The sequence below is a fragment of the Rousettus aegyptiacus genome, unplaced genomic scaffold (assembly GCF_014176215.1).
Source record: "Rousettus aegyptiacus isolate mRouAeg1 unplaced genomic scaffold, mRouAeg1.p scaffold_m13_p_2, whole genome shotgun sequence".
NCBI classification, from domain to species: Eukaryota; Metazoa; Chordata; class Mammalia; order Chiroptera; family Pteropodidae; genus Rousettus; species Rousettus aegyptiacus.
In genome coordinates, this window is record NW_023416295.1 from 121,994,273 (window position 1) to 122,019,135 (window position 24,863).

The following is a 24,863-nucleotide window of genomic DNA, read 5'->3' on the forward strand; positions in this document are numbered from 1 at the left end:
AGCATTTGTTGCCAATGATAAAATTCAACTGTACAAGCAAAAAAATAAAACTTTGGAAAACTTGACTTTTACACTGTGAGCTTGATAGCGTCCCACTATTTAATTTTCTCATACAACTGGTGATGTTTAAACAAATGATTTAAAAAAATATTGTATAATGAAATATGTCAACATTAAAAATATCTGCATAACTCAGTGAATCAGTATTTTCTACTGCATGAAGTTACAGATGATAGATTTTAATGTAACATATAAAAAGTTCATTGACATGATTTCAGATTCCATATTGCGATTAACCTTTTATCATTAAACTGCCACTGGTTAAGTTTTGATGTGGTACCAATTATCTAAAAAATCTCCCTGTTCCAAGTACACATTTGTGTGAGGCTGAATGTACTTAAACCCAAACAATATATCACAATAAACTGAATGCTGAAGCACATGAGAATTTAGCTGTCTTCTATTCACTCAGATAGTAAAGAAATTTGCAAAACTGTAAAACAATTCTATTCTCAGTAAATTTTGTTTTAGAAAAGTTATTTTTCACAAAAATATTATTTATGTCAAAATATAATGGTTTAGTTTTTGTTATTTATAGATATTTAAAAATTTATTTTTAATTTCTAAAATATAGGTACCAATAGATATAACCCACATGATAGTTCTTTAGGTCCTTAAGAATTCTTAAGAATGTAAGGCATTCATAACAAAGCATTCCACTTAAAAAAGGAAATGTTAATTTTCTATAGCCATTATGAATCCCAGCACCAAAATTAAAATCTCTTTTTATTTTCAACTTTTTATAGAAATTTCTAAGCATACATAAGACTTTATATATCTAAAATCAGTAGTTCAGCTTAAAATATTAACACTCTGCCACTCTTGTTTTATCTATAATCTCCTTAGCCTCTCTTCCCCTATGTTTTTGTTATTTTAATCATTTCACAATTATTCATAATTCTACTTGTAAGTACTAAAAAATGCACCCCTAATAAGAGGTCTTTTTGTGATATCAGTCATTCCCAATCTAATGCTCAGTTCATGTTCAATGTTATCCTACTGTTTCAAAAGTATCTTTCTCTCCCAGTTAGTTAGTTTGAATCAGCATCCAAAAAAAGTCTATGTATTTGCAGATTGCTCTTCCCAACTAATTTCTCCTCCGGCTTCATCTTACCCTGCTTATTTTACCTTTGTCCTGATTTCTATACCTATTCATATAGGTAACCTTGACTTATATGTGTTATTTTAAATTGTTCATTTGGAATAAACGTGGGAAGAAAGGAAGAAATGAGATACCCCAAATCATTTGTGAGTATCTGTGAATATCAAGCATCTATATGAGAACTGTACTCTTAAATTACATTCATTTATACATGAAAAAGACTCAAAATGTTCTTACTTCAATTAAGTTTGGAAATGACCCTTAAATACTGTATTTAACACCATTTATGAACTTGACCATGCTCTGTTTGGTAAAACATGGAGACATGGTACTAGATTATACATTATCTTTCCACATAAGAAAGTATAATGTTTAGATGATAAAAAAATTTATTTAATTGATGTGCCTTTTTGGCTTTTCAAAGGAAAATCTGCATATATGAAAATGGATGAATAACAAGGAATGAAAAGCTGGCTTTTCCTCTCAACTTTCAGAAACCAAAATCTCTCAATTCCCTACCCAGTACTTGAACAAGGTTAAAATTGGTAACAAATTCGTATACGTTCATAGAAACTTTAAGAGAGCACTTTCTGTGAACTAGGATACCTTTTTTAGTATGAAAACAAACTGTCCTAAATAAATCTACTGATGTTTCAAATAAGCAGAGACTACTGTGCTCATAAATTTGTAAAGTCTCAGTATAATTTTCATTAAAATGAAAATGTGTTGTTTCCTAAGATATATTTTAATAATTTTCAAATAGGTCTATGTTTCTAAACCATTTACACAGTTACTCCTGCAATTATATATGCAAATTAGACTGAATTAGTCTCTAAAAATTCTAAAGAAGTATTTGCTGTTTTTCTACCTGCATTTAAACAAGTACAATGTTGAAATAGTGTAAAAACAAACAAACGAACAAAAGAATATTGCAGAGTCACCTACATGTTTATTATTTAAGCTAACCAAAAATAGCATGCAATGGTTTTATTTATAAAGTGCTCCCTCTCTCCAAGCAGTGTCCTCAGGAACAGAATGCTGTAAAAATACTAATACTGCACTAGGTTGTTTATTCTTAGTGTTTTAGTCATCAATCTGGAATTCTGTTAATCAGAACAACATAAATGACAGAAGGAGAACATATGAGTAAGACCTACTGGCTTCATTTTCCTTTTTTTTTCAGCCTCTCATGCCTTAGCTGGTTGATTTTCGTGTCTTCTCTCGTTATTTTCTAGCCCATGAAAACTGCCTCTTCACAATCATCAATGAATGACTCTTAACTTTTTTCCACCAGATACTTAATCACATTTGTCAATATTTTTGAGCAATTAATGAAAATGTCTGAATTAAATCAACTTCTCATGTTACTTTCACAAGAGGAATTTTTACTTATCAGAAAAACTGCAAAATTTGAAACTTATTTCTATAATGTTAATAATCTCAAAGGCATTCTTTGAAATAACTACACCTAAGTGAAACCATACAGAAAAAAGTTAATAGACTATTTTCACCTGATGCCAACATCTCTGGAAAATGAAACAAAACAGAAAAAACTTGAAGGGGTTAAAATTTTTCTAAAGTATCATTAGAAAAGTACCATGGGTACCAAAGACTGAGAGATCTTTTTTACTTAAAAGTATTGACTTTCACCTGAAAGACCGAATTAATTATATATTTTCTTTTATTTTCTTCTCTGTCAGCTGGTACGGTATTATTTTTATTTACTTAAACAACTGTAGTACTTGCTTCTGTAGGAGGAAACACAATATTTTAAATAATAGCTAAGACACCATACGCCTGCAATAAATACTGGTGAATGAAGGTACTACTATCCTAGAGATGCACAGAAGTACAATAGTCATTCTTCACTGAATCAACCAGTTTAATAAGGAACCCAAATATTAAAGCATAAAAAGTATCCATTCACTATAAAATGTGAGAAATAACCATATAACAACATGTCATAAATTGCCAAATGATAGTTCATTAGAATCCAAAAAAAATTTTTTTAAATAGCATTTGTGTATGAACTATCAGAAAACTAGGAACAAAAGGGAATTCTAACTTGATAAAGGTTATATACCCAAAATCTATAGTATACTTATTTTATTAAGAAATCTTGAATACAAATAAACATCCCTAACCTGTGATCTCTTGGGTGCTCATACTGCTTAGCACATAAGCAGTTTGTACACAGAGCATCAAAAGTCAAGGAAAAATTGTTAAAAGCTAATATGGTGGTAGATGAATCGCCTATTTTGTTAAAACATGATTTCCTAGACTCATCCCAACAATTTCTGATTCAGTAGAACTAGGTGGAGCTTATGAATTTGCATTTCTAATAAGCTCACAGATGATTTAATGCTGTTGGTCTAACCTAAGGTTCACACTTTGAAAAATTCTGTAAGCAATATTTCTTAATATATATCATGTGAACCACCATTGGCAGCAGCTTCCAGGGTCCTCATCCAAGACCAGCATAATATAAATCTCTATGATGGGTCCAGAAATCTGTGTTTTAGGTGCTGCTTATGAAAAAGAAAATGGAAGAATACACTACAATGGGCATATGTTCAATAAGAGGAAGCATGTCAGTATCTTAATTGTCTGACCTTTTATAACAACTGAAATCAGAGGAATTAAGTACTCTGAAGGTCCTAAAACTGTACTAGGCCCTGATAATTCTAAAATCATTAAAAATATTCTCTATCATTGCATATGTTGCCTTTTTCCTATGCTGATTCTTTTCCTGTGCAAAACCTTTTTAGTTTGATGCAGTCCCATTTGTCTATTATTGCTTTTGCTGCTTGTGCTTTTGGTGTCATGTTCAAGAAATCATTGCCTGTGTCATGAAGCTTTTCTCCTAAGGAGCCTTCTAGAAGTTTTATAGATTCAGGTCTTATTTTCCAATCTTTAAACCAAATATCTGATAAAGAGTTAATATCCATAATATATAAGGAACTCCTACATTTCAAGAACAAAAAAACCCCCAAATAATCAGATTAAAAAGTATGGACCTATGACTTGAATATACATTTCTCCAAAGAAAGCATACAAATTATCAAAAGGTTTATGAAAAGATGTTCAATCAACATCAGCAATCACTGTGGAAATACAAATCAAAACCATGAATATTACCTCACACCTTTTAGGATGGCTTTTATCAAAAGAACAAAAGATTAAAAGTGTTAGCAAGAATGTGGAGAAATTGGAACTCTTGTACGCTGTTGGTGAGAATGTAAAATGATACAGCCACTTTGAAAAACAGTATGAAGATTCCTCGAAAAATTAAAAATAGAAAGAACTACAATATAATCCAGAAATTTCGCATCTGGGTATATATCCAAAGGAACCAAAATCAGTATTTTGAAGGGATATCTGCATTCCCATGTTCACTGTAACACGATTCACAAGACAAGATAGTGAAACAACTTAAATGTCCATGAAAAATGAATGAATGAATAAATGAAGAAAATGTGTTGCATATACATAGAATGGAATATTATTCAACCTTAAAAAAAAAAGAAGGAAATCCTGCCATGTGTGATAACATGGATAAACCTGGGGGATATTATGCTTAGTAAAATAAGCCAGTTATGGAAGGATGACCACTACATAATTCTATTTATATGAAGTATCTAAACTAGTCACACTCATAAAAACAGAATAGAATGGAGGTTGCTGGAGAAATGAAGAAATAAGGAGTTACTGTTCAACAGGAATAAAGTTTGTTATACAAAATGAATAAATTCTAGAGATATGCTGTACAATAAAGCACCTATAGTTAATGATACTGTATTATGAGGTTAAAAATTTGTTAATTTTGTTAAGAGGGTAGATCTCAAGCTAAGTGTTCTTACCGTAATTCAAGAAAAGTTAAAAAGATTTCTAATTCTTTCATCGCTCATTTACTATCAAAAGCAATTCTTATACTCCTTTATGTCTATTTGTGCTTTTATATTCTAAACACTTACTTTAATACATAAAAATATTACTTTCACATTAGAATCATTCTGATAACGAACATCTTTTAACAAATACTTGAAAAATATCACAAACAAGCTTGAAACAAAATATTAAACAAAATGTTTAATAGTGATTTAACTGTATTAGACAAAGTAATACAATATTTATAACATTTATACTGTACCTCATTCTTTAAGAGATTTGAATTGGAAGCCTTTTAGTAACAGCATATTAATTTAAATGCAAATTTAGATAATTTCCATACTGAGAATATTAAAATACACAGGTATATATATGTGCCATATACAATTACATTCTTCTATCATTCTAGATGTCTTTATCGCGAAGGCTTCAAAATCATTCAATAAATCATAAAAAGTGGGAGCACTTACTTAGGTGTAGAAGGACCCCTTGGCCATGTTCCATCTTCATTTTTCTGTTCTATCACTAACACCTGCAAATATGACACAATAAAGGAGTGTTTTTCTTAACCCTGACATTAAAATAGTTTTAGATTAGCTGAATTCACTAAGAAAATAACTTTGTGATTACTTAAAAGACGCAGTAGACAAGGTGAAGAAGTATTTGCATTTTGATTCCAAAGGTAAGAAAGAGACAAAAACATAAGAAGTCAAATATAAGAAGCAAGCAATTAAGTCAGAAGGACAGAAGGTAAACTATGGAGAACACAGTTGGTTATATGACTTTATGTATAAGAAAGTTTAAGCCAAGTAGGTAGAATACAAACTCCTTGAATTTAAGGAGTATGCTTTCTATTTCTCTTCTGTTTGTCACTTGTAACCTTAGTTCTGAGCAAAAAAAACAGATGCTCATTAAATGGCTATGGTTGTGATTCAATATACTGATGTATGATCTTAGCTAACTATTATTACATAAGCTGTAAGGAATAATGACACAGATAATCCCAAATTATAGATTATACATAATTTATTTGGGGTCTTGAAATTCATGTTCATTTCATTAACATGTAAATTAACATGTAAATAGAATCTTTTAATACATAAATGATAGTATCACATTTGTGAGAATCAGACTGAAGTTCTCTATAGCAGCATGGTTAAGGTAGACAAAAATCATTTTTAATAAACGAAAAGTACTGGCTAATGCAGAGCTATTCTTTATTCTAAAACATCCCAGAATCTTTCCTTATATATTCCAGTAAAAAAAGTCTTTCTTCTCGTTTTTGCTATGAGTGAGTCTGTGCAAAGAAGAAAAACTAAGCAGAAACAATTAAATTAGCAAAAAACTGTGATATTCTCAATAAGAAGTTACCTAATATCTAAATTTCCATGGGCTGGGGGGAGGTTTGAATAGGGGGAAAAGACGGACAGACTATAAAACGGAAATTACGTCATGAAATAAAATTCAAGGTATTGCAAATTTGAATACATTCTACCTATTCAGTCTCATTATCTTTTTCTTAAAGTTGCAATTTTGTAACCTACTCTACATACTTTTGGTAATATATTTTTGTGACTGCATGTTTCAGGCTGTTTATAAACTGGCATTTGGATCCTAACCAGATAAAATGTAAGCCTGTTCCATATTGTTATAACAAACAATAAAACTTCGGTAAAAAAAATCATGGAACCATGTTGCTAAAAAAGTATGCTAATTAAAATACTAAGTGTCTAAAAAATTAGTTAATTCTTACATTCAAAAAACACATATGAACATATGAAGTATACATACCATATAAAGAATAAGTACACTGTGTACCTAGCATACTGATCCCTCCCTGATCATATTCCTCTCCCTATCTGTCACAGACAATCATTATCCTCGATTTTCTGATAGCATTCTGATAGTCATATATTTATATTTTTTTACATTTATAAAATTGAATTTAGTGAGTAATTTTGAATTACTGAAGAAAGTTTCCCTTTACTGCAACTTATAACTATGTAGATATCATATATAAAATATACATAAGTACATATACACTTTATAGTCATTTAGAGCAGTGGTCCCCAACCTTTTTGGTACCAGGGACCTGTTGCCTGATGATGTGAGGTGGAGCTGAGGCATATGCTAGCACTAGGGAGTGGCTGGAAATACAGATGAAGGTTCGCTAGCTTGCCTGCCGCTCACCTCTTGCTGTGAGGGCCAGTTCCTAAAAGGCCACTGACTGATACTGGTCCACCGGCCCAGGGGTTGGGGATACCTGATTTAGAGGACTTAAATCAGTTAAAAAACAAAACAATTTAGCTACAGAAAATTTCAAAGTTATGCATTTAATATCATTGTTTATGGTTTGATTTTTAAAGGAAGGTCCCAAAACTGAAGTAAGAATCAGGTAAATAATAAAAGCTTAACCATAACATCTAAATTCCTAAAGTATTTGTATGTAAAAGTTTATGTTTTCACAATACAGGTATTAATGTGGAAAGACATCAGAATGTTAAAATTTAATCCTTTATTCAAATGTATAATTTTCTGAATAAAATTTTGCTCATGGTTAAAACTTTAACTCAGGATGAAAATGTTCTTAGGGAGAGAGAGAAAGGGAGAGAGATAAAGACCACTAATTTGGGGAGGCAAACTCTTCAATTTGTATCTTTGTTTCACCTTCCTAATAAGGATACTTTAAATTTTAGTAAAAGAAAACAATCAAGTCCAGAATAGTGTTTAGTTTGTCATTAGTCAGAAAATAACTGTTACAAATATTTTAATACATATTTTTGGAAACACTGCTATTTCAAATGATCAAATATCCTCAAGTATATTTAATCTTATTCTACGTAAAATAATTTATTCTGTCATCTGTAATCTGGTAAATGCATTCCTATCATCAAATTATTTAAATTGTTTAAGACTCAGTTTTCTAATGTACTTGTTGTAGAGAATAATAGCCATTACATAGGATCGACCACTGAAAATAGTTAAATAATACTATATATTTCAAGCTGAACTCCTGGAGTTATCTCAATGCCTGCTGGATGAGAGGTGTTTGTCTATTGAAAGAAGGAGTTGGCTGGCTAGGGAGGGGAGGGGAGTGTTAAGACTCGGCAGTAGAGTTCCAAGTTCTTCACTCTAGCTTCAATCCTGTAACTCTCCTTTTAATTGTAATTCATATTAGATTTTGTAAGATTTCATCTAAGAATATAATGGCTAAATAACTCTGAAAAATCACTGCTTTTACATCGTCTTATAACACTTGACATCAAGTAGGCACTTACTAAAAATTAATTTCCCACTGTTACTCTGAATTTTTTTTAACAACTTGTATCATATTATTGATGTCAACAGTGATTTTAAATAAAACAGAACAAAACCAAAACTCCCATATATCTGAGCACCATGCTCTGTTAGGTACCAAAAGTAAAAACAAAAATAAATAAGACGGAAAGTCCAACAAAACAAAGGCCTCATAGCTTTGCTGGGGAGGTTAACATATAAATAACTGAAGAATATAATAAATTATACAAAAGACATATATAAATCATTATGGAAGGTAAGGGAGTAACTTTTTCTCCACAGTAGAAAAACCCTGTATCTCGAATAGATATTGAGAAAAATAGATCAGAAAAGATTGAAGAGATGATGTGATATCTAATTTGGAATTTGAAGAATGAATAATCTGATCCGATTAGATTACACGATAAGATGAAATGGTTAATTTGAATATTTTGATGTTTAAAAGGACTTTTTGTTGAATGGATGCAGGGACTGGGAAGAAGGGTACAAAAGACTGAATAAACAGTATACAGGAAAGCACAGGAATATGAATAGTAGAATATGTTTAATGCACTATAAGCAGTTCAATTTGGTTCTGTTAAGAGTGCAAATCACAAGGCAAGGATAATCTAAAGATGATGGAAGACTGGCAAAAGGTCAAACCATAACTTGTATGCTGTGTTAAGGTGCCTGGACTATATTATTTATTGAGAAACCAGAAAATGTTTAGAAAAGGAAATCATAAGGCTTACAACTTAGAAAGAGTATTTTGGCAAAAATATGGAAGATTAAGAATAGACGAGTAAAAAAGTGGACAGAGGGATATAGAGCCAACTGTAAAAGATAAGGGTTGCGAATGGCATAAAGATAGTAATTCAAGAAATATTAAGAAGGTGGAATTAGTAGGACTTGTTGACTCTAAACATTTTCATTTCTCAACACATTCATTTTTTGGATTATACTATAAGAAAGACTAAATTAGGGGTTGATACCTTTTAGTAGGAGCTGGAAAACTACAGTTCACTTAGCTCCATGACTGCTTTAGTAAATAAAGTTTGTTGGAACATAGCCATTTCCATTTGTTTACATATCCTCTATGGCTATTTTTGTGCTACTACAATGGCAGAGCTGTAGTTGTAACAAAGACCAAATGACCAGCTAAGCGAAAAATATTTACTATTTGATCCTTTACAGAAAATTTGCTGACCCATCTTAGTAGCTATATTTTTGATAGAAAATAATTTCTTTTTTAAGAAGTAGGTTATTCTCAAGCTCAAGGAAGTTAAAGCTAAGGACCAGTAGGAATAGGGAAGAGATGACTTAGAAATAGGAAGCCAGAGCCAGTAAAACCCATTATAGATTGCTGGGGTATTCAAAACGTTTGTGACTCCAGAATGGTCTGTGTATGGTATGCTTAAAATAAACAGTAGTACTAAACAATACCTGTCCTTGGTATAAACCAGCATCCTGAATGGTGCTGTCTGGTTTATTCAGGGGTTCAAATGTATTACTCATGTATTTGTTCCACAATCTGGTCTCTTTTTCATCTGGAATATTGAAGATTTTTCGTATTTCTTTTTCAATTGTATCTAGATTGAAGGAGAAAAGATAAGTAAATATAATAAATATTTAAAAATATACCACATAGAGCTAAGTGCTCACGAGCATAAAAATCCTAAATTTAAAATACTGATACATATTATAAAATTTACACATTTTCTGATGACATGTAGGAGTCAGAAATTAAAGTATGATTCAGAGATGCTACAAATGGAATATATTATGTTAGACCATAACCCATTTAAGGTCAATTTATATTAAGTTGAATATAATTTACAGTTTAAATAGCTAACTAAAAATTAGAGAGAACATATGAACACAAATAAAAGTGCCTTCTTTGAAGGAATGTCTATATTGGTCAAAATTTCTTGTTTTCAAGGTAACATCATATATTTTCCTTATTTCTAAATCAATTATCTGAGTAGAAGATATCTTTTTTAAAAACTAGAGCAGCTTAATCTGCTATAAAATAAGACATAGGCGTATCTACACATGTGAGTGTACAAATGTAATTAAGCTTCAGTACCATAGTGAAATGATTCTTTAAAATGTCTAAACATTAGAAAGAAATATTAGAAAATACTATTGAATTCACTGAATTCTGAATTCTAGTCAGTAACTTGCTTAACTTAGACTCAAAAAAACCATAAAACATTTTATGACAAAGAAGTATAAAATACTTCTAAATTTCTGAATACTTAGTTTGTTTAAGAAAAAACATTATTTACAAAATACTAAACCTAATAATATATGTTCTCTGAAGAAATATCAACTATGCCTATCCTACATAATCAAATTTTGTCCAATTATATTGTTTAGGTTCTACTTAGCAGCTTATGTTCCTATTAAAAAAGTAGTAAATCTTACACCGTATCTCAAAACTTAAAGCAAATTAGCCAGAACATTTCATAATTACATAAAATAAATAATCTGATAGTACTGTTTTCTATTTTAAAGGGGTTAATTTTTTTGTTCTTTTTATTAAATGTAAATGTATACAAAAATGCATAAGTCATTAGTATATTATGACAAATTTCCAAAGTGAACACTCCATGTAACCGACACCCAGATAAAGAAACAGAACGCTATGTAGGAAAGAGTGAGTGAAGAGGAAGAAACTGAGGAAGGGATGTCATTTTAACTTTCTATAAAAAAATGAATACTTTTTTGATTGCAGAAATAATTCTTGTTCATTGTAAAAAATTCGGAAAATACAAATTTGATATTTCTTCTTCCAGACATTTTCTATTAATACACAGAGTTATTTATATACATAATACAAATATACAAACACATATGGGAATTTCTTCTTTACTGAGTTTTGTAAAATATTCATATATAGGGAAAGAACATTATAGGCAGAAGAGTAATGCAAATGCCCTAAGGTTGGAATGCATTAGGTATGTCTTAGAACAGCATGGTACACCAATGTGGTTGAAGTGGAAGAAGTAAAGTAAAAATGAGGTCATAAAAGTACTCACCTATGGTCATATAGAATTTTGTGAGCTATGAAAGTATTCTATTTTATCTGAATAAGAAGGGAAGCCACTGAGGAGTTCTCAGCAGAGAAGTAGCATGATCTAATTGAGATTTTAAATGTTCACTCTTGCTGCTAATGAAGAAAAAACTGCAGGATGTCAAAGCTGGGAGACTAGGTGACTGCAGTAATTCAAACCAAGGTGGTAGTGGTAGTAGTAGTAGAAGCAATGTTAAGTTGGTAAGACTGAGAACAGATTCTGAAGAAACTGCTAAGATAAGCTGCTTGATTACAGCAGAGTGAGAGATACAAAGATAATCAGAATGATATAAAGGTTTTTGGCTTGAGCAATGGAAGAATTTAAGTGGTGATTACTCAGACGGAGAATGACCGTAGCAGGTTTTGTGGGAAGGGAGAATTTAGTTTCTTATATGTTATAGCTCAAGATTCTTACCAGACATGAGTGAAGATATGAAATGGGTGAAATTGGAATTAAGGGAGGGTTTTGGATAGATAACATAAATTTAAAAGACATCAATATGCAGAAGGAATTTAAAGCCAGGGGACTAGAGGAAAATCACCAAGGAAAAGAGAGAAGATCCAAGGACTAAGCATGGATGTTTTAAGATCAAGAATACAGAGTTCTTACATGGAACTCAGAGAAGATGCAGCTAGTGAGAACTTGTGCCCTGAAAGCCATGTGAAGAGAAAAGTGTTTCTAGACAGAAAAGTAAATATGTTAATTTTCCTGGCAGATTAAGAAAATGGAAGACTGAAATTACCACTGGATTTATGCATGTAGAAGTAGCTAGACACCATCACAAAAGCAGTGCCAAGAGAGTGGCAGGCTTGAATGTCTGATGCAGTAGGCTCAAGAGAGAATGGCAGCAGAGGAAGCCAGAAGGCAGAATGCTCAAATTTAATTCGGCAAGTGCAGTTATAGACAATGATAGTGTATGAGAATTGGAGGTTGGGTGCAAATCAAGATCACCAGAGTTAAGAATATCAAGACATTGAGAGCAAGTGTATATATTTTTCCATATATAAATGTGACTCTTAGAGGCAGTTAATAAAAGGCAATAAAACTAAATTTTATCCTTCTAATTAGAACATGTTCAATACCCAAATATGTCAATTTAAGAAGAAAAATATTCACGGGTAAAGTATTTTGGCTCTGAATGTGGGAAATTATTTAGATCCTGCCTATGGTATTCTTATCTTCATTATAAATCAATGCAGGTAGTACTAGCTGAAAAAGAAATATTTTATTAATTTGGTAAAAACAAAACATGTACTTCTATTTCTTAATTTTATTTATAAAATTTAGCTATATTTCATGTACATAGCTATTTTGATCATTTTTAATCAAGACTTTTTAAAAGATCACAAAGGAAAAATATATATCCCATATTTCCTTTCTTTTAATCCAAATTCTTTATTGTTTTCAAAATTCACTTCCTTTAGAAAAACAAAATCGGCCCAATTAACACTGCACAGATTATGTAAGTCAGCAATTAAGATATTAGACTCTGCACAATAGAATATATAGATGTCAAATTATAATGTATATCTGAAAATTATATAACTGTATTAACCCATGTTACTCCAATAAACTTAATAAAAAAAAGATATTAGACTCTGGTATAAGATGGAGTTAAAATACTGACTCTATCACTTGGTAGCAGGATAAACCTAGGTTAAGTTACATAACCTTTGAAAATCTCAGCTTTATCACCTATAAGATGAGGATACGGTGTTGCTGATGTTTAAATAAGAAAAGAAGAAAATAAGAAAAAAGTGCCTAAAACATAGTAAATAAGTGTTCGATAATTGCTAAGTACTGTAACTATAACTATGAAGCATCTAAAATTACTGACATTTTAATTTTTTCAAATCTTTTTGTTTAGAAAGCTCTAATATAAACTTTCAAACCTTTCAAACTAACAGGGAGAAACTGTAATCTAGTATGCACATATACTGGTATTTTCTATTCCATTCTCTTTACTCGCAAAACTGTTCAATGATAACAAAATATTGACAACACACTTTGAAACACATTGCTTTAATAAAAATTTTTAGCTATACAAAATTTCAGTTCATACACAATTTTAAGGCATATGTCCAATATATGTAGAATTTTAAAGTATTAGTAAATTTAAACTATGTTGATTAAAATCTATGTGAATCAAAGTTTCTGAAGCAGATTCTCTATAAATTACATATCTCCTTGATAAATTTTTTCTTACTACTTAATGTGAGAAATCCATAATACTTGTTTTGAATTTAGAAATTAAACTAATTGCTAATCTTCATAAGTTTTAAACTATTATTTGGTGAACTAATGTTCTAAAATAAGAATTCTGATTGTTTCATATTTATATATGATTTTCCTACAGATATGAGGTAAGGAGAGAAAATACTAAACTTTAAAAAATAACTAGGAAATATTATCTGTATCACGTATTTTAAGAGGTGGCTTCTCATTTATATTCCAGTTGGCTGAACATTTCAGAGGTTAGTCTCTGAATTAATTTTAATAGATAGATAGACTTATAGATTCTTATTGTGCACGCTTTACTATCTTGATTAATGTAATTTTCTGTACAGTAGTCTCCCCTTATCTGTGGCTTTCCTTTCTGAAGTTTTAGTTACCCACAGTCAAATGTGGTCTGAAATATGAAATGCAAAAATTCCAGAAATATAAAATTTATATGTTCTAAATTGCAAGTGTCGAAGTCTTGTGTTATACACCCTGTACTGCCTGGGATATAGAGTCTGGCACATCCATGCTGTAAAAGCTCCCTGCCCAATAGTCACTTAGTAGCCATCTTAGTTATCAGATCAACTATTGCTGTATTGCAGTGCTTGTGTTCAAGTAACCTTTATTTTATTTAATAATAGCCCCAAAACAGAAGAGCAATGATGCTAGCAATTTGGATATAGGAAAGAGAAGCATTTAAGTGAACAAAGCATAATAAAATATTTTGAGAGAAAGACCACATTCACATAACTTTTATTACAGCATATTGTTTTAACTGTTCTATTTTATTATTAGTTATTGTTAATCTCATACTAATTTATAAATTAAATTTTATAAATTTTTCATAGGTATGCATAGCTAGGAAAAAACAGTATAGTATATATAGGGTTTGGTATCATCCACTGTTTCATGGAATCTACTGGGGGTCTTGGAACATATGACTCCCTGATAAGGGGAACACTACTGTATTATACTGAAAACTTTCAGATTTTAATATGTAGAAATGTTTTATTTCGTGAATATGTTCTATAAATCTAGAAGTTCAAAAGTAACTTATTCATAACATGATATTTATATGTGTAATTTCTAATATTTTAAACATTCATTTTAGAAAGATGACTATAAGTTTACTAAAATTGCATTTCAAACTTATAAATGCTTTAGCTAAATGAATAGGGTGAAAATAAAAAAATTTACGTATTTTATTTGGCAAAAATTTAAGATTAATCAAGCACTCAAGAATGGTACTATTTCAAGAATGGTACTATTTCAAGAAAAATATAGGTTAAAAGTATTTCCTGATGTGAAATGAGTAAGCAGTGAAAGTCAAATGATATATGAAATCCAGAAATACTTTTATTTACTTTAACCAAAGCGTACTTTATGATTGGTTCCAACAAGGAAAGCTATAAGGTGTTATAATTCATACATGTGCTAACCTCTCTTCCTTGCTGAGTTCTATGTTAAGTGTCATGTCCTTCTCTACTGTCCAATTTTCCAATAAGATCAAATTATTACTATTACTCTTGTTTTCCAATAACTTTTACAAAGTTCCAAATACTTAAAAAATAACTTTTATAATTTTTATTTTGAGCTGTGTTTTACCAAAAACTACTGTAATTCTGTTATTAAATTCCTTATTTAAAAAATTTATTCAATACATTCTGGATCTTAAATTAAAATGTGGCTTTTAAGTAGAATGAAAAAATTTATATATATTTTAATGTACATTTATATGTGCAGATATATGAATATATAGAGATATGTAGACGTATGAATATATAGAAGGAGTTAGGTATACTTATACATGAGGCTACAATTCCCTAATTTACTCATTATAAAAAAGAAATCATTGTGTCATATATAATGCTAAAACTGCTGGCTTATTTACATAGCTAATTAAACTGTATTTAGAATCCAAAGAATGAGCTGAGAGAAAAAAGGAAATAAACAATTGTCACTTTCCATGCTAAGCAAGGAAAACATCATCATTATGACTATATTACATTGTCTGACGAAGTTTTATTTAAATGAGGTTTTATTTAAAGTTCTACTTTAATTTGTTAAAAACAAAATATACATTTTTAAATGCTAAAAACAATAACTGATTTTTTTTTAAATAGGTAAAAGGGCACAAATATTAAATTCATCTACTAATGTAAAATAATTCAACTCTAAGATATACTGCATCAAATTTGGAAATCTACAATGTTTAAGTATAAATCCTTAAAATGGTTATCATCCTAGGAGCACGTAACAAATAAATTATGTTTAAATTTCTAATAGCAATGGTTTACCAAAGAGAGGATCTTGCATTACCTATTGTGTCGGCTTTGCTAAATCTTCGAGTTACAACATTGTTCATGTTTCCATTTTCACAGAGCTTCAATTCTGTGAGATATACTTCTACTTTGCAGTGCTTTACAAACATACCCTGTTCAACCACCTAAAAAACAAAATAAAACAAATCAGTGTCAGCTTAGCTCAATATATTTCACTGTTTCTAACAGAATAAATTTATCTACAGAGGCTTTAGAAAAAATGTAGATCTCCAATGAAAAGCAACTACTATTTTAAATTCATCATCATAGAATAAAAGGTATTGGATACTTGAAAAAAACAAGAAACATTTTTGGAAAATGTATTATTTAACTGAATATGAATAACAATATTAAACACTAACAGAGAGTTCAGAAAGGTATTCTACTGATTTACAAAGATACCTGGGTACATAATGAATACCTTCAATATTTATGATGAGAAAGTTTACTCAAAATATAAATACAACTCTGATCAAAGATACAGACATACTTAAAGATTTTAGTACTTGTTCTCAAGCAGAAAACCTTTAAAAATTGATACAATTTCAGTTAGCAATAGCTATCACATCATATTTATTTTACGTATGTTAAAATAAATATTTTAAGATAATTCCAAATTACTGCTGCCAAAATATTCAGCTATGCCCTGTAACTGATATGTTAGTTTTCCACCCTAAGATGACTTTGTTTGACCTTTAAATGAACTTAGTAATTCTATGCGATGAAAAAAAAAAAAACTCTGCTAAACATGCAAGCAATAAAGCAGAAAAATAAGAAATATGTATATATTAGAGTCACCTTTTCAATAAGTGTATTTCCTTTTGATCTTCTAAAGGGTAACGCTAGGATTTCAGTCATGAATACTGTTGCTGAAAATAGTAATCAGACTGATATGTGATACATTAGACAAATATGGCAAAAGGGAGGCTCCAAATGGCTGTTGTACTCACAAGCTTCGCATTAATTTAGTAAGAGACTTAAATATTTCTCTCACTTGCAAGGAAATTGTTTTAGCTCAAAAAATTCAAATGTAGTTTATCTAGCATTTAATGTCAAACCCAACACTAATTTCTATGATGCTCTGTCACATATATTTTCCTACTGCTGTTTCAGGAAAAAGCCTGTGGCTTTCCTTTCATTAATCGATTCATTTTCCAACTAATATATAAACTATCTCTTAACTAATGAAGTTCATTTTATCTTACACTTATTTACCGAGATTAAGAATGTATCAAAAGATACCATAACATTTAACTTCACTGCACTGCTTGTAGCTGTATTTAACTAGAAAAACTAGGAATCGAATATTCCTGTCAATAATAAATTTCAGCTCTTGGATCCAATATGTGAGTAAGAATCCTAAAATAATATATTAAGATAGCTACTAATCACTGATAAATTGCTAAAACTGACATACCTACAGGCCTCGTTTTTATGGGGGAAAAATGGAATAACCAACAATAGATCAGGTAATGGGATAAAAAAAGAGAATAAAATAACAAAAAATCTGAAAATCTCTCATTATGATTATATTGAGGTATATACTTTCTAAATTAGCATAGCTTTTTTTAAAAAATACAATTTTCATAACACTAATAGATATTTTCCTAGAAAGAACCTGGCGATTTAACTGTCAGGAAGTCAATGTAAACAATAAAAATAAGACATCTAGATTATATTGAAGTCCACATTTTACTGGGATTCAGAATTTTTCTCATTTTTCCTTCTCCCCAATATTATCTTACATTGCTAAAAACCTTCATCATCACTACTTAGAATATTACTAATATATTTGTATTTTATTACTTCCAAAAGTAGTATATTAAAAAGCTGTTCTTTTAAAGAAAATGTTTGCCCACCAATTACTTTTATTTGAAAAGAACTATATTATATAAATGATTAAAGCTTGAATATAATGGCACCATATCAGAGAAAAATAATAATCATATTTATATATTAGTGTTATGGTTATGTAAATTATGTTTATATAATGTCTTTTAGATTTATTTATATAAACCTCTACATTCATTAAAAATGTTTGCACTGTAAATAATCATTTAAAATGATAGGTATAAAGACTGTGTAACAAGAAGAAACAGGCTTATTAAAAACAGGGTACAAAGTATATTTACCTAATTATTACAACCATTAAAATATATATTTGAAATAAGACGATGAATATTCAGAAATAACAGTTAAGTTTCAGAATTAGAGATGAATGTTTTTTGTAAGTGAATTAAATGTTATGTTATTATAAATAAGGAGCGAACACAAGATGAAATCTGGCTCCCTGTTAAAAATTTAAGACTTATGACTATACAAAAATAATTCCATTAATTCAAGGCTACATTAAAGGTAAAGTCTTTTTACTAAGTGACGGAAACTCAAGTTTATGCTGAACTAAAACAAATATTATTTCTACTTATTCATTTTGCTAGAAATATTAGAAAGCATTTTGTACTAAATCATGTAATATATTTAATAAACCTAATGTAGTCTACTCTTTACATCAGCAGATGAAAGTTTCACAGAAACTTTACTTCATTTCAACTGCCTACTTCTCTCCCTTTGTAAACAGGAAATAATTTTTGAAGAAATTTGGTATTCCACACTAATTTGATAACACCAGGAGTAATGGACACTTACTATTTTTGAAGAGTTAGCTACATTCGTTTTTATAGCACTTACTGAGCACCTGTGTGCTTGGAACAACAGGTAAATTAGACCTAGTCCCTGGACTCAAGGTAATAACACCTAGTAGTAAAGACGGACAAGTAGAGAAGTATAACACAACTATGAAATCATAGGTGTTAATGCATAACAAACAAATCTGACATATGATATTCTATCCATAAATACTACAGGATATATTTATTCAAAAACAAGGACTCAAACATAACTATATCATTATCATACCTAAAATAATTAAAATGAACCCCTTCATATCAAATATCTGATCAATGTTCAAATTGTCTCTGCTGTCTCATTTTTAATATAGTGTTTGAATCGGGACTTTCAAATAAAACTTGCACATTACAACTGAATGATAAAGTCTCTTAAGTGTATTTTAACTGAAAAGTTAATCATCTACCTTTTTTATTCTTGCAAGTTTTAAGACTAGTTTATAGATGGTGAGATACAAGATGTAAATATTATCTAGTTACATCTCTTTTTGTGATGTTGGCAGGCATAAATTACCCAGTGCCTAGATCAGGGGTGGGCAAACTATTACCCACAGGCTAAATCTGACTTGCCATCTATTTTTGTAAATGACATTTTACTGGGACATAGTCATACCCATTCATTTATGTATCGTCTATGGCTGCTTTTGCACTCAAAACGGCACAGATGAGTAGTTTCCATAGAGACCATTCTCGCTCACAAAGCTGAAAATACTATCTGGCCCTTTACACAGAAGTTTGGTGACCTCCATGGCCATATATTCATTAGATTTTCTTTAATTTTGCTACGTAATGTTTTGTCATTTTCAGTGTAGAAAAGCAATTTTTATTCGTTCATTCCTAAGTACTTTGATACGTTGTAAACATTATTTTAACATTCAACTTTATTTGCTGCTGATATATAATTGGTTTTCATATATTGGACCTTATATTTGGCTACCTTCCTAAACTAAATTATTAGTTCTAACTATTCATTAGTACAATTTTTGGATTTTTCAGCATATACAATTATGTCTCCTAGAACATTATAATTTTATTTCTTCTTTTTCAACTCTTATTCTTTTAGTTCTTTCCCTTGCATTATCATACTGGCTAAACCTTTAATACAGTTACCCTTGCCTTGTCCCTGATCTGAGAAAGGAGAAGAGCTTTGAATGTTTTACCAATAAATGTATTTGTAGTAGGTTTCTATTCATAGCTTTCTAGGAGTTAAAAAAAAAAATCATACATGGATATTGAGTTTTATCAAATGCTTTTTCTGCATTGAGATTACTTTTCTTTTTTATTAAACTGAGACCAAAATTATAATGTGATTTTCAAAGTTAAATCAAAACTGCATTTGAAAAAAATCCAGCTTGGCTATTTTTTAAAATTGTCTTTTTTACATACTGTTGGATTTGGCTTGTTAATATTGTGTTTAGGAATTAAGCATCTGTGTTTATGAGTGAGACCAGCCTGTAATTATTCTTTTTTTCAGGGTTTTGTGCTATGTTTATGCTAGCCTCACAAAACAAGTTGGGAAGTATTCCTTCTATTTTCTGGAAGAGTTTATATAGAATTAGTGTACTCCCTCCTTAAATATTTGGTAGAATATACTGGTGAAGCTTTCTATACCTGCAGTTTTCTTTGTGGGAGGGTTTCTATTTAATGATTCTATTTCTTTAATCACAAAGTGCAACTCAGATTTTCTATTTCTCATTGTTTCTGCATTGTTGTTATTTTTCTAGAAATTTGTCCATTTCAGCTAAATTTTCAAATTATTACATAAGGCTGATCAAAAACAATCTTTTAAGAGTTTTTAGGCTCTATGATGTCTCCTTTTAATTTCTAATATAGGTTATTTGTACTCTCATTCCTGATAAGTTTGCCAGGACTCACCTTTATTTCTAATTTCATTGTTTCTATGAGTAAACTTTGTTTAGTGTATGTTTTTGTCTATTTTATGAATGTCTACTGTACAATAGTCTTTCTTGGTTAGGCTTATTTTCCTTCTCTTAACTTCTTGGGACAACAGATTTTCAGACTTTTTTCTTTTCCGATATATACATTTAAGCTATAAAGTTCCTTCTAAGAATGGCTTTAGTCACCCTTTTATGTTGTATTATCATTCAGTTGAAAATACTAGACAATTTTAAAATACAAAAGAAATTTGTCTTCTGCACTACTAAGCATGTCAATTAGGTCAGGTGGTTAATCACATTGTTCAAATCTGCTCCCAAGCTCATTCATGTGGTAGTTAGCAGGCCTCAGTTCCTCTCCAGTTGTTGGCAGAGACTTCAGTTCTTCAACAAGTCTCTCCATAGGCTGCCTGCATGACATATTTCTTCACTCAGAGTGATGGATGCAGGAGAGATCATGAGAGCACTCCCAAGTAAGAAGTATCCATATATTTATAAACTATGCAGAATTGACATACTATCATTTTTGCCGTATTTTACTGGTCACACAGTCCAACCATGGTCCAATTTGGAAGATTACACTAGAGTGTGGGAGGTAATCACTAGGGATCATCTTTGAGGCTGCCTACCACAGTCCACCCTCTGGTCCCCAGTAAGTCACAGTCCCTCCCCCACACGATGCAAAATACACTCACAATCCCTGCAAAGGCTCTCACTAGTCTCATCTCATTATAACATTAACTCAAAGTTCATAAACTTTTCATCTCTATTTGATCCAGGTGCAGCGAGGATTTAAGCATCTTGTGTATAGTTCCTTTTGATCTACAGACCTGTGAACTAAGTTTTCTGTCCCACATACACCCAAATTGTTAATATAGCAACTTTGTGGCATCAATTCCAAATAAACCCAAACATGGTTTGGTCTACTAGAAGTTTATACCCTTGTATTTAACTGTTTTCAAAAGGAAAAAAATCTCAGATAAACAATTATATGAGTCAGAGATTCTGGTTCTCTCCCATCTTTCTCTTCACTCCCCTCCCCACACGAATACACTATCAAACACTTGTATAAGGTTGGCATATCTACTTTAAGCATTTGGTATTCTTCTACTATGGTAATACCCTCACTTTTATAAATGGCTTTGTAGTTCCAAAAGTAAAGAAAATTGGTCATTTTTAATGCTTCCAGACTATAATTGTAAAACTTTAAAACAGGAAAGAAAAATATGTGAATTTTCAAGTTTTTAAAAAAATTTGTTGCAAAATATTTCAACTTTTAGTTTCATTATTTTCTAATTGTTTTATCAAAAAGCAGTCCTGCACAGTGGTTAAGAAAAGAGTTAAGAAAAGACTTAGTTTGTAAACTGATGTGACTTTCTAAAAAAGTCCCTGAATCTCTACTCCTGTTCTCATTTCTTCATCTATAGAATGGGGACAATAATACTTACTGCATAGGCATTTTTTGAGAATTAGTTAATTATGTATACAGTGGTACTCTTATCCATGGAGGATACTTCCAGGACCCTCAGTCTATGCCTGAAACCATGAATTGTACCGAACTCGTGTATACTATGTCCGCCACGCCCCCACAGTTTATTTATAAAGCAGGCCTAGTAAGAGATTAACAACAATAACCAATATAAAATAGAACAATTATAACAATATACTGGAATAAACATTGTATGAAGATAGTCTCTGTCTGTCTCTCTCTGATAACCAATCTGATGACTGAAACAGCTACTAAATGACTAATGTGGGCAGGTAGCATATACAGCATGGATACGCCAGACAAAGGTATAATTCATGTCTCAAACAGGATGGAGCAGGAAAGTATATGATTTCATTTTGCTACTTAGAATGGCATGCAATTTAAAACTTAGAAATTGTTTATTTCTAGAATTTTTCCATTTAATATTTTTGGATCACGGTTGACTGCAACTGACTGAAACTACATAAAGCAAAACCACAGATAAGGAAGGACTGCTGTTAAGTGTTTATAATAGCAGCTGGCCTATAAGAAAACCCTCTACATGTGTAAACCGTTATTATTATTATACAGTGTACAGTAACATTTTTACGGTCTTTTTCTCAAAGATAATTGACGAGGCTTCACAATTCATTAGATTAACAATAAAATGTGAATTTTTCAAGAAAAAAAGTTGTATTGTTATTTTTAATATGTACCTTTCGTGCTATTGGTTCCTGACCTTCCATCAACGTGTACCAGCTGACAAGTTTATTCCAGCCCTCAGTTGGCAATAGTATGTAATCCAATTCATCAATAAGATGCTCCTTAAGTGACTGAGCATCACCATCTGCAAAGGAAAAACAAGCTCATTAAAAAAAAAAAAAAAAAAAAGATAGTATATATCTCAATACTTTGGTTGTGTAAATTACAAATTACTTAAATTTATAAAGACTTATTTAAATGTTTCAATGAGTTGTGAAGAAAGTTCTGAGGAGGTTCACACCTAAATCTACATATTCCAACATAAACTTGCGTGAAAAAGTTTCAATCCTTAGCATTCACTAACAGGATTTAAAAACTTAGATTTTCTTTTATTAGGCTCTTAAAAATAAAATAAGGTGTAATTGTTAACCAAGGGACCTGAAAGAAGAGTTTCCCAAATATGCTCAGTATCGAAGATCCCTAATATGGTTTAGTGGTCATTCTAGCATTTGGTGATGAAGGAAGCTCAGAAAGAAACCAATAACCTTTACAATGACTCCGAAGTACATGGGAGTCCTTGTAAACCATGTGACTCCTTAGAAACCATGATAGAAATCACAAAAGGGCATCCTGTGAACTAACTCATTACTCCAGAAGGCCCATGATCTAGACTCCTTCTCAGATCTAAAGTGGAAGTAGTTTTTCAGATGTGATTCTACGATCCATTTTCAAAATTTTAGTTAAATTAAAAATTTAGTATAAGGGAAGCCAGAGATATAGAAGCAATACCTGTGTTACACCTACATCACAGTACTAATTGGAGATTTATTTATTATTATCTGGTCCTTTACTTGAATTTCCAAAGTACAAAAACAGAAATAGTTTATGGGGTTACATACAACATAAAGGAAATTTTTTCATTCTGAGTTAGTCTTAAATTAACAAACATGAGAAACCAAAATGTTGTTGGTACCATTTCAATATGAGCACATACTATTCTTACTAGATATGATAATATAAATCAAGAAGCAGGAAAAATGCTGAAGAGATTAAAGAAATTATTCTATCTAGGATCAATCTACAATCATAGAATCATATTAAACTTTGAGAAAACTATGGTTCATATACAGCGCAAAATGGGAAATCTCTGAATCATTTATAGTACAGACTCCAACAGCAGATGCCGACTGTTAATTTTTAAGCTCAGTTTTTTAAAACCTTAGTTGTAATTTTTTAATTCTTGATAATAATTTGCAACATATTTTCAGAACCTTCTGAAGGTGAAACTTAAATATTCTAAAGCCCTGTATGAACAATGTACTATTGAGACATAATACAGCAGATAACGGGTTCTTTCAGTGGGTGCCCTCTCCGTAGGTCCCAGCAGCTCAGGTGGCAGGAGCAGCAGCAAGATGCCAAGCAGCTCAGCTCTGTGAAGGCTCTTGGGAGGCTATGGCCTGCTGGCACCCAGCCCACAGCTGCCCCACCGCCATGATGCCCAAGAGGAAGGTCAGCTCTGCCAAGGGGGGGAGGGGGCGAACTAGGAGCTCAAAAGAAGGCTGGAGAGGATATCAGCTAAACCTGCTCCTGCAAAAATGGAAACAAAGCCAAAAAAGGTGGCAGAAAAGGATAAATCTGCAGGAAAAAAAAGTGCAAACAAAAGGGAAAAGGGGAGCAAAGGGATAACAGGCCGAAGTGGCCAACCAAGAAACTAAAGATCTACCTGCAGAAAACACAGAAACGAAATACCAGGAGAGTCCAGCCTCTGATAAAGCAGGAGAGAAAGAAGACAAGTCTGATTAATATCATATACCATGCCTTATCAATGGTCCGTCTCCCTTCTTGAACAATCCAGAGGAATATTTTTTTCAACTATTTCCTAAGTTCAAGTTTTTTAGTAGCTCTAGAAACATTGTTAAGGAGGGAATTCCACCTCACCCCACTTTTTAAAATGTAAATGTTTTTTTTAAAGAGTTGACATTATTTGTTGGTTGTTTATCATTTGGTACAACCAAACAAATAGTGGGATATTGAATACGGGAGGCTTTGATTGCTTGGGTGTCAGTTTAACATTCCACAAATGGGGGTAGTTTTTACATCTTATAACACAAGCACACTAAATGGCAATTTGGAGTCAGTCGTGCATTTAACTTATAATTTATAAATGTTG

The 24,863-nt window shown here is 31.0% G+C and overlaps 1 protein-coding gene and 1 pseudogene across 4 annotated transcripts in view; one reads left to right on the top strand and one right to left on the bottom strand.

The window, feature by feature from the left end:
- USP15 (ubiquitin specific peptidase 15) overlaps window positions 1-24,863 on the bottom strand; it is a 104,360-nt gene that overhangs the window by 49,819 nt on the left and 29,678 nt on the right. For all 4 annotated transcript variants that reach the window (XM_016150747.2, XM_016150749.2, XM_016150748.2 and 1 more), the window contains 4 exons: window positions 22,708-22,838; window positions 15,943-16,069; window positions 9,770-9,915; window positions 5,521-5,582 (listed from right to left, as the gene is read on the bottom strand). In XM_016150747.2, coding sequence (XP_016006233.1) covers window positions 5,521-5,582; window positions 9,770-9,915; window positions 15,943-16,069; window positions 22,708-22,838 — 466 coding nt within the window. The remainder of the gene's footprint in view (window positions 1-5,520; window positions 5,583-9,769; window positions 9,916-15,942; window positions 16,070-22,707; window positions 22,839-24,863) is intronic.
- On the top strand, window positions 24,188-24,496 carry LOC107513741 (annotated as a pseudogene).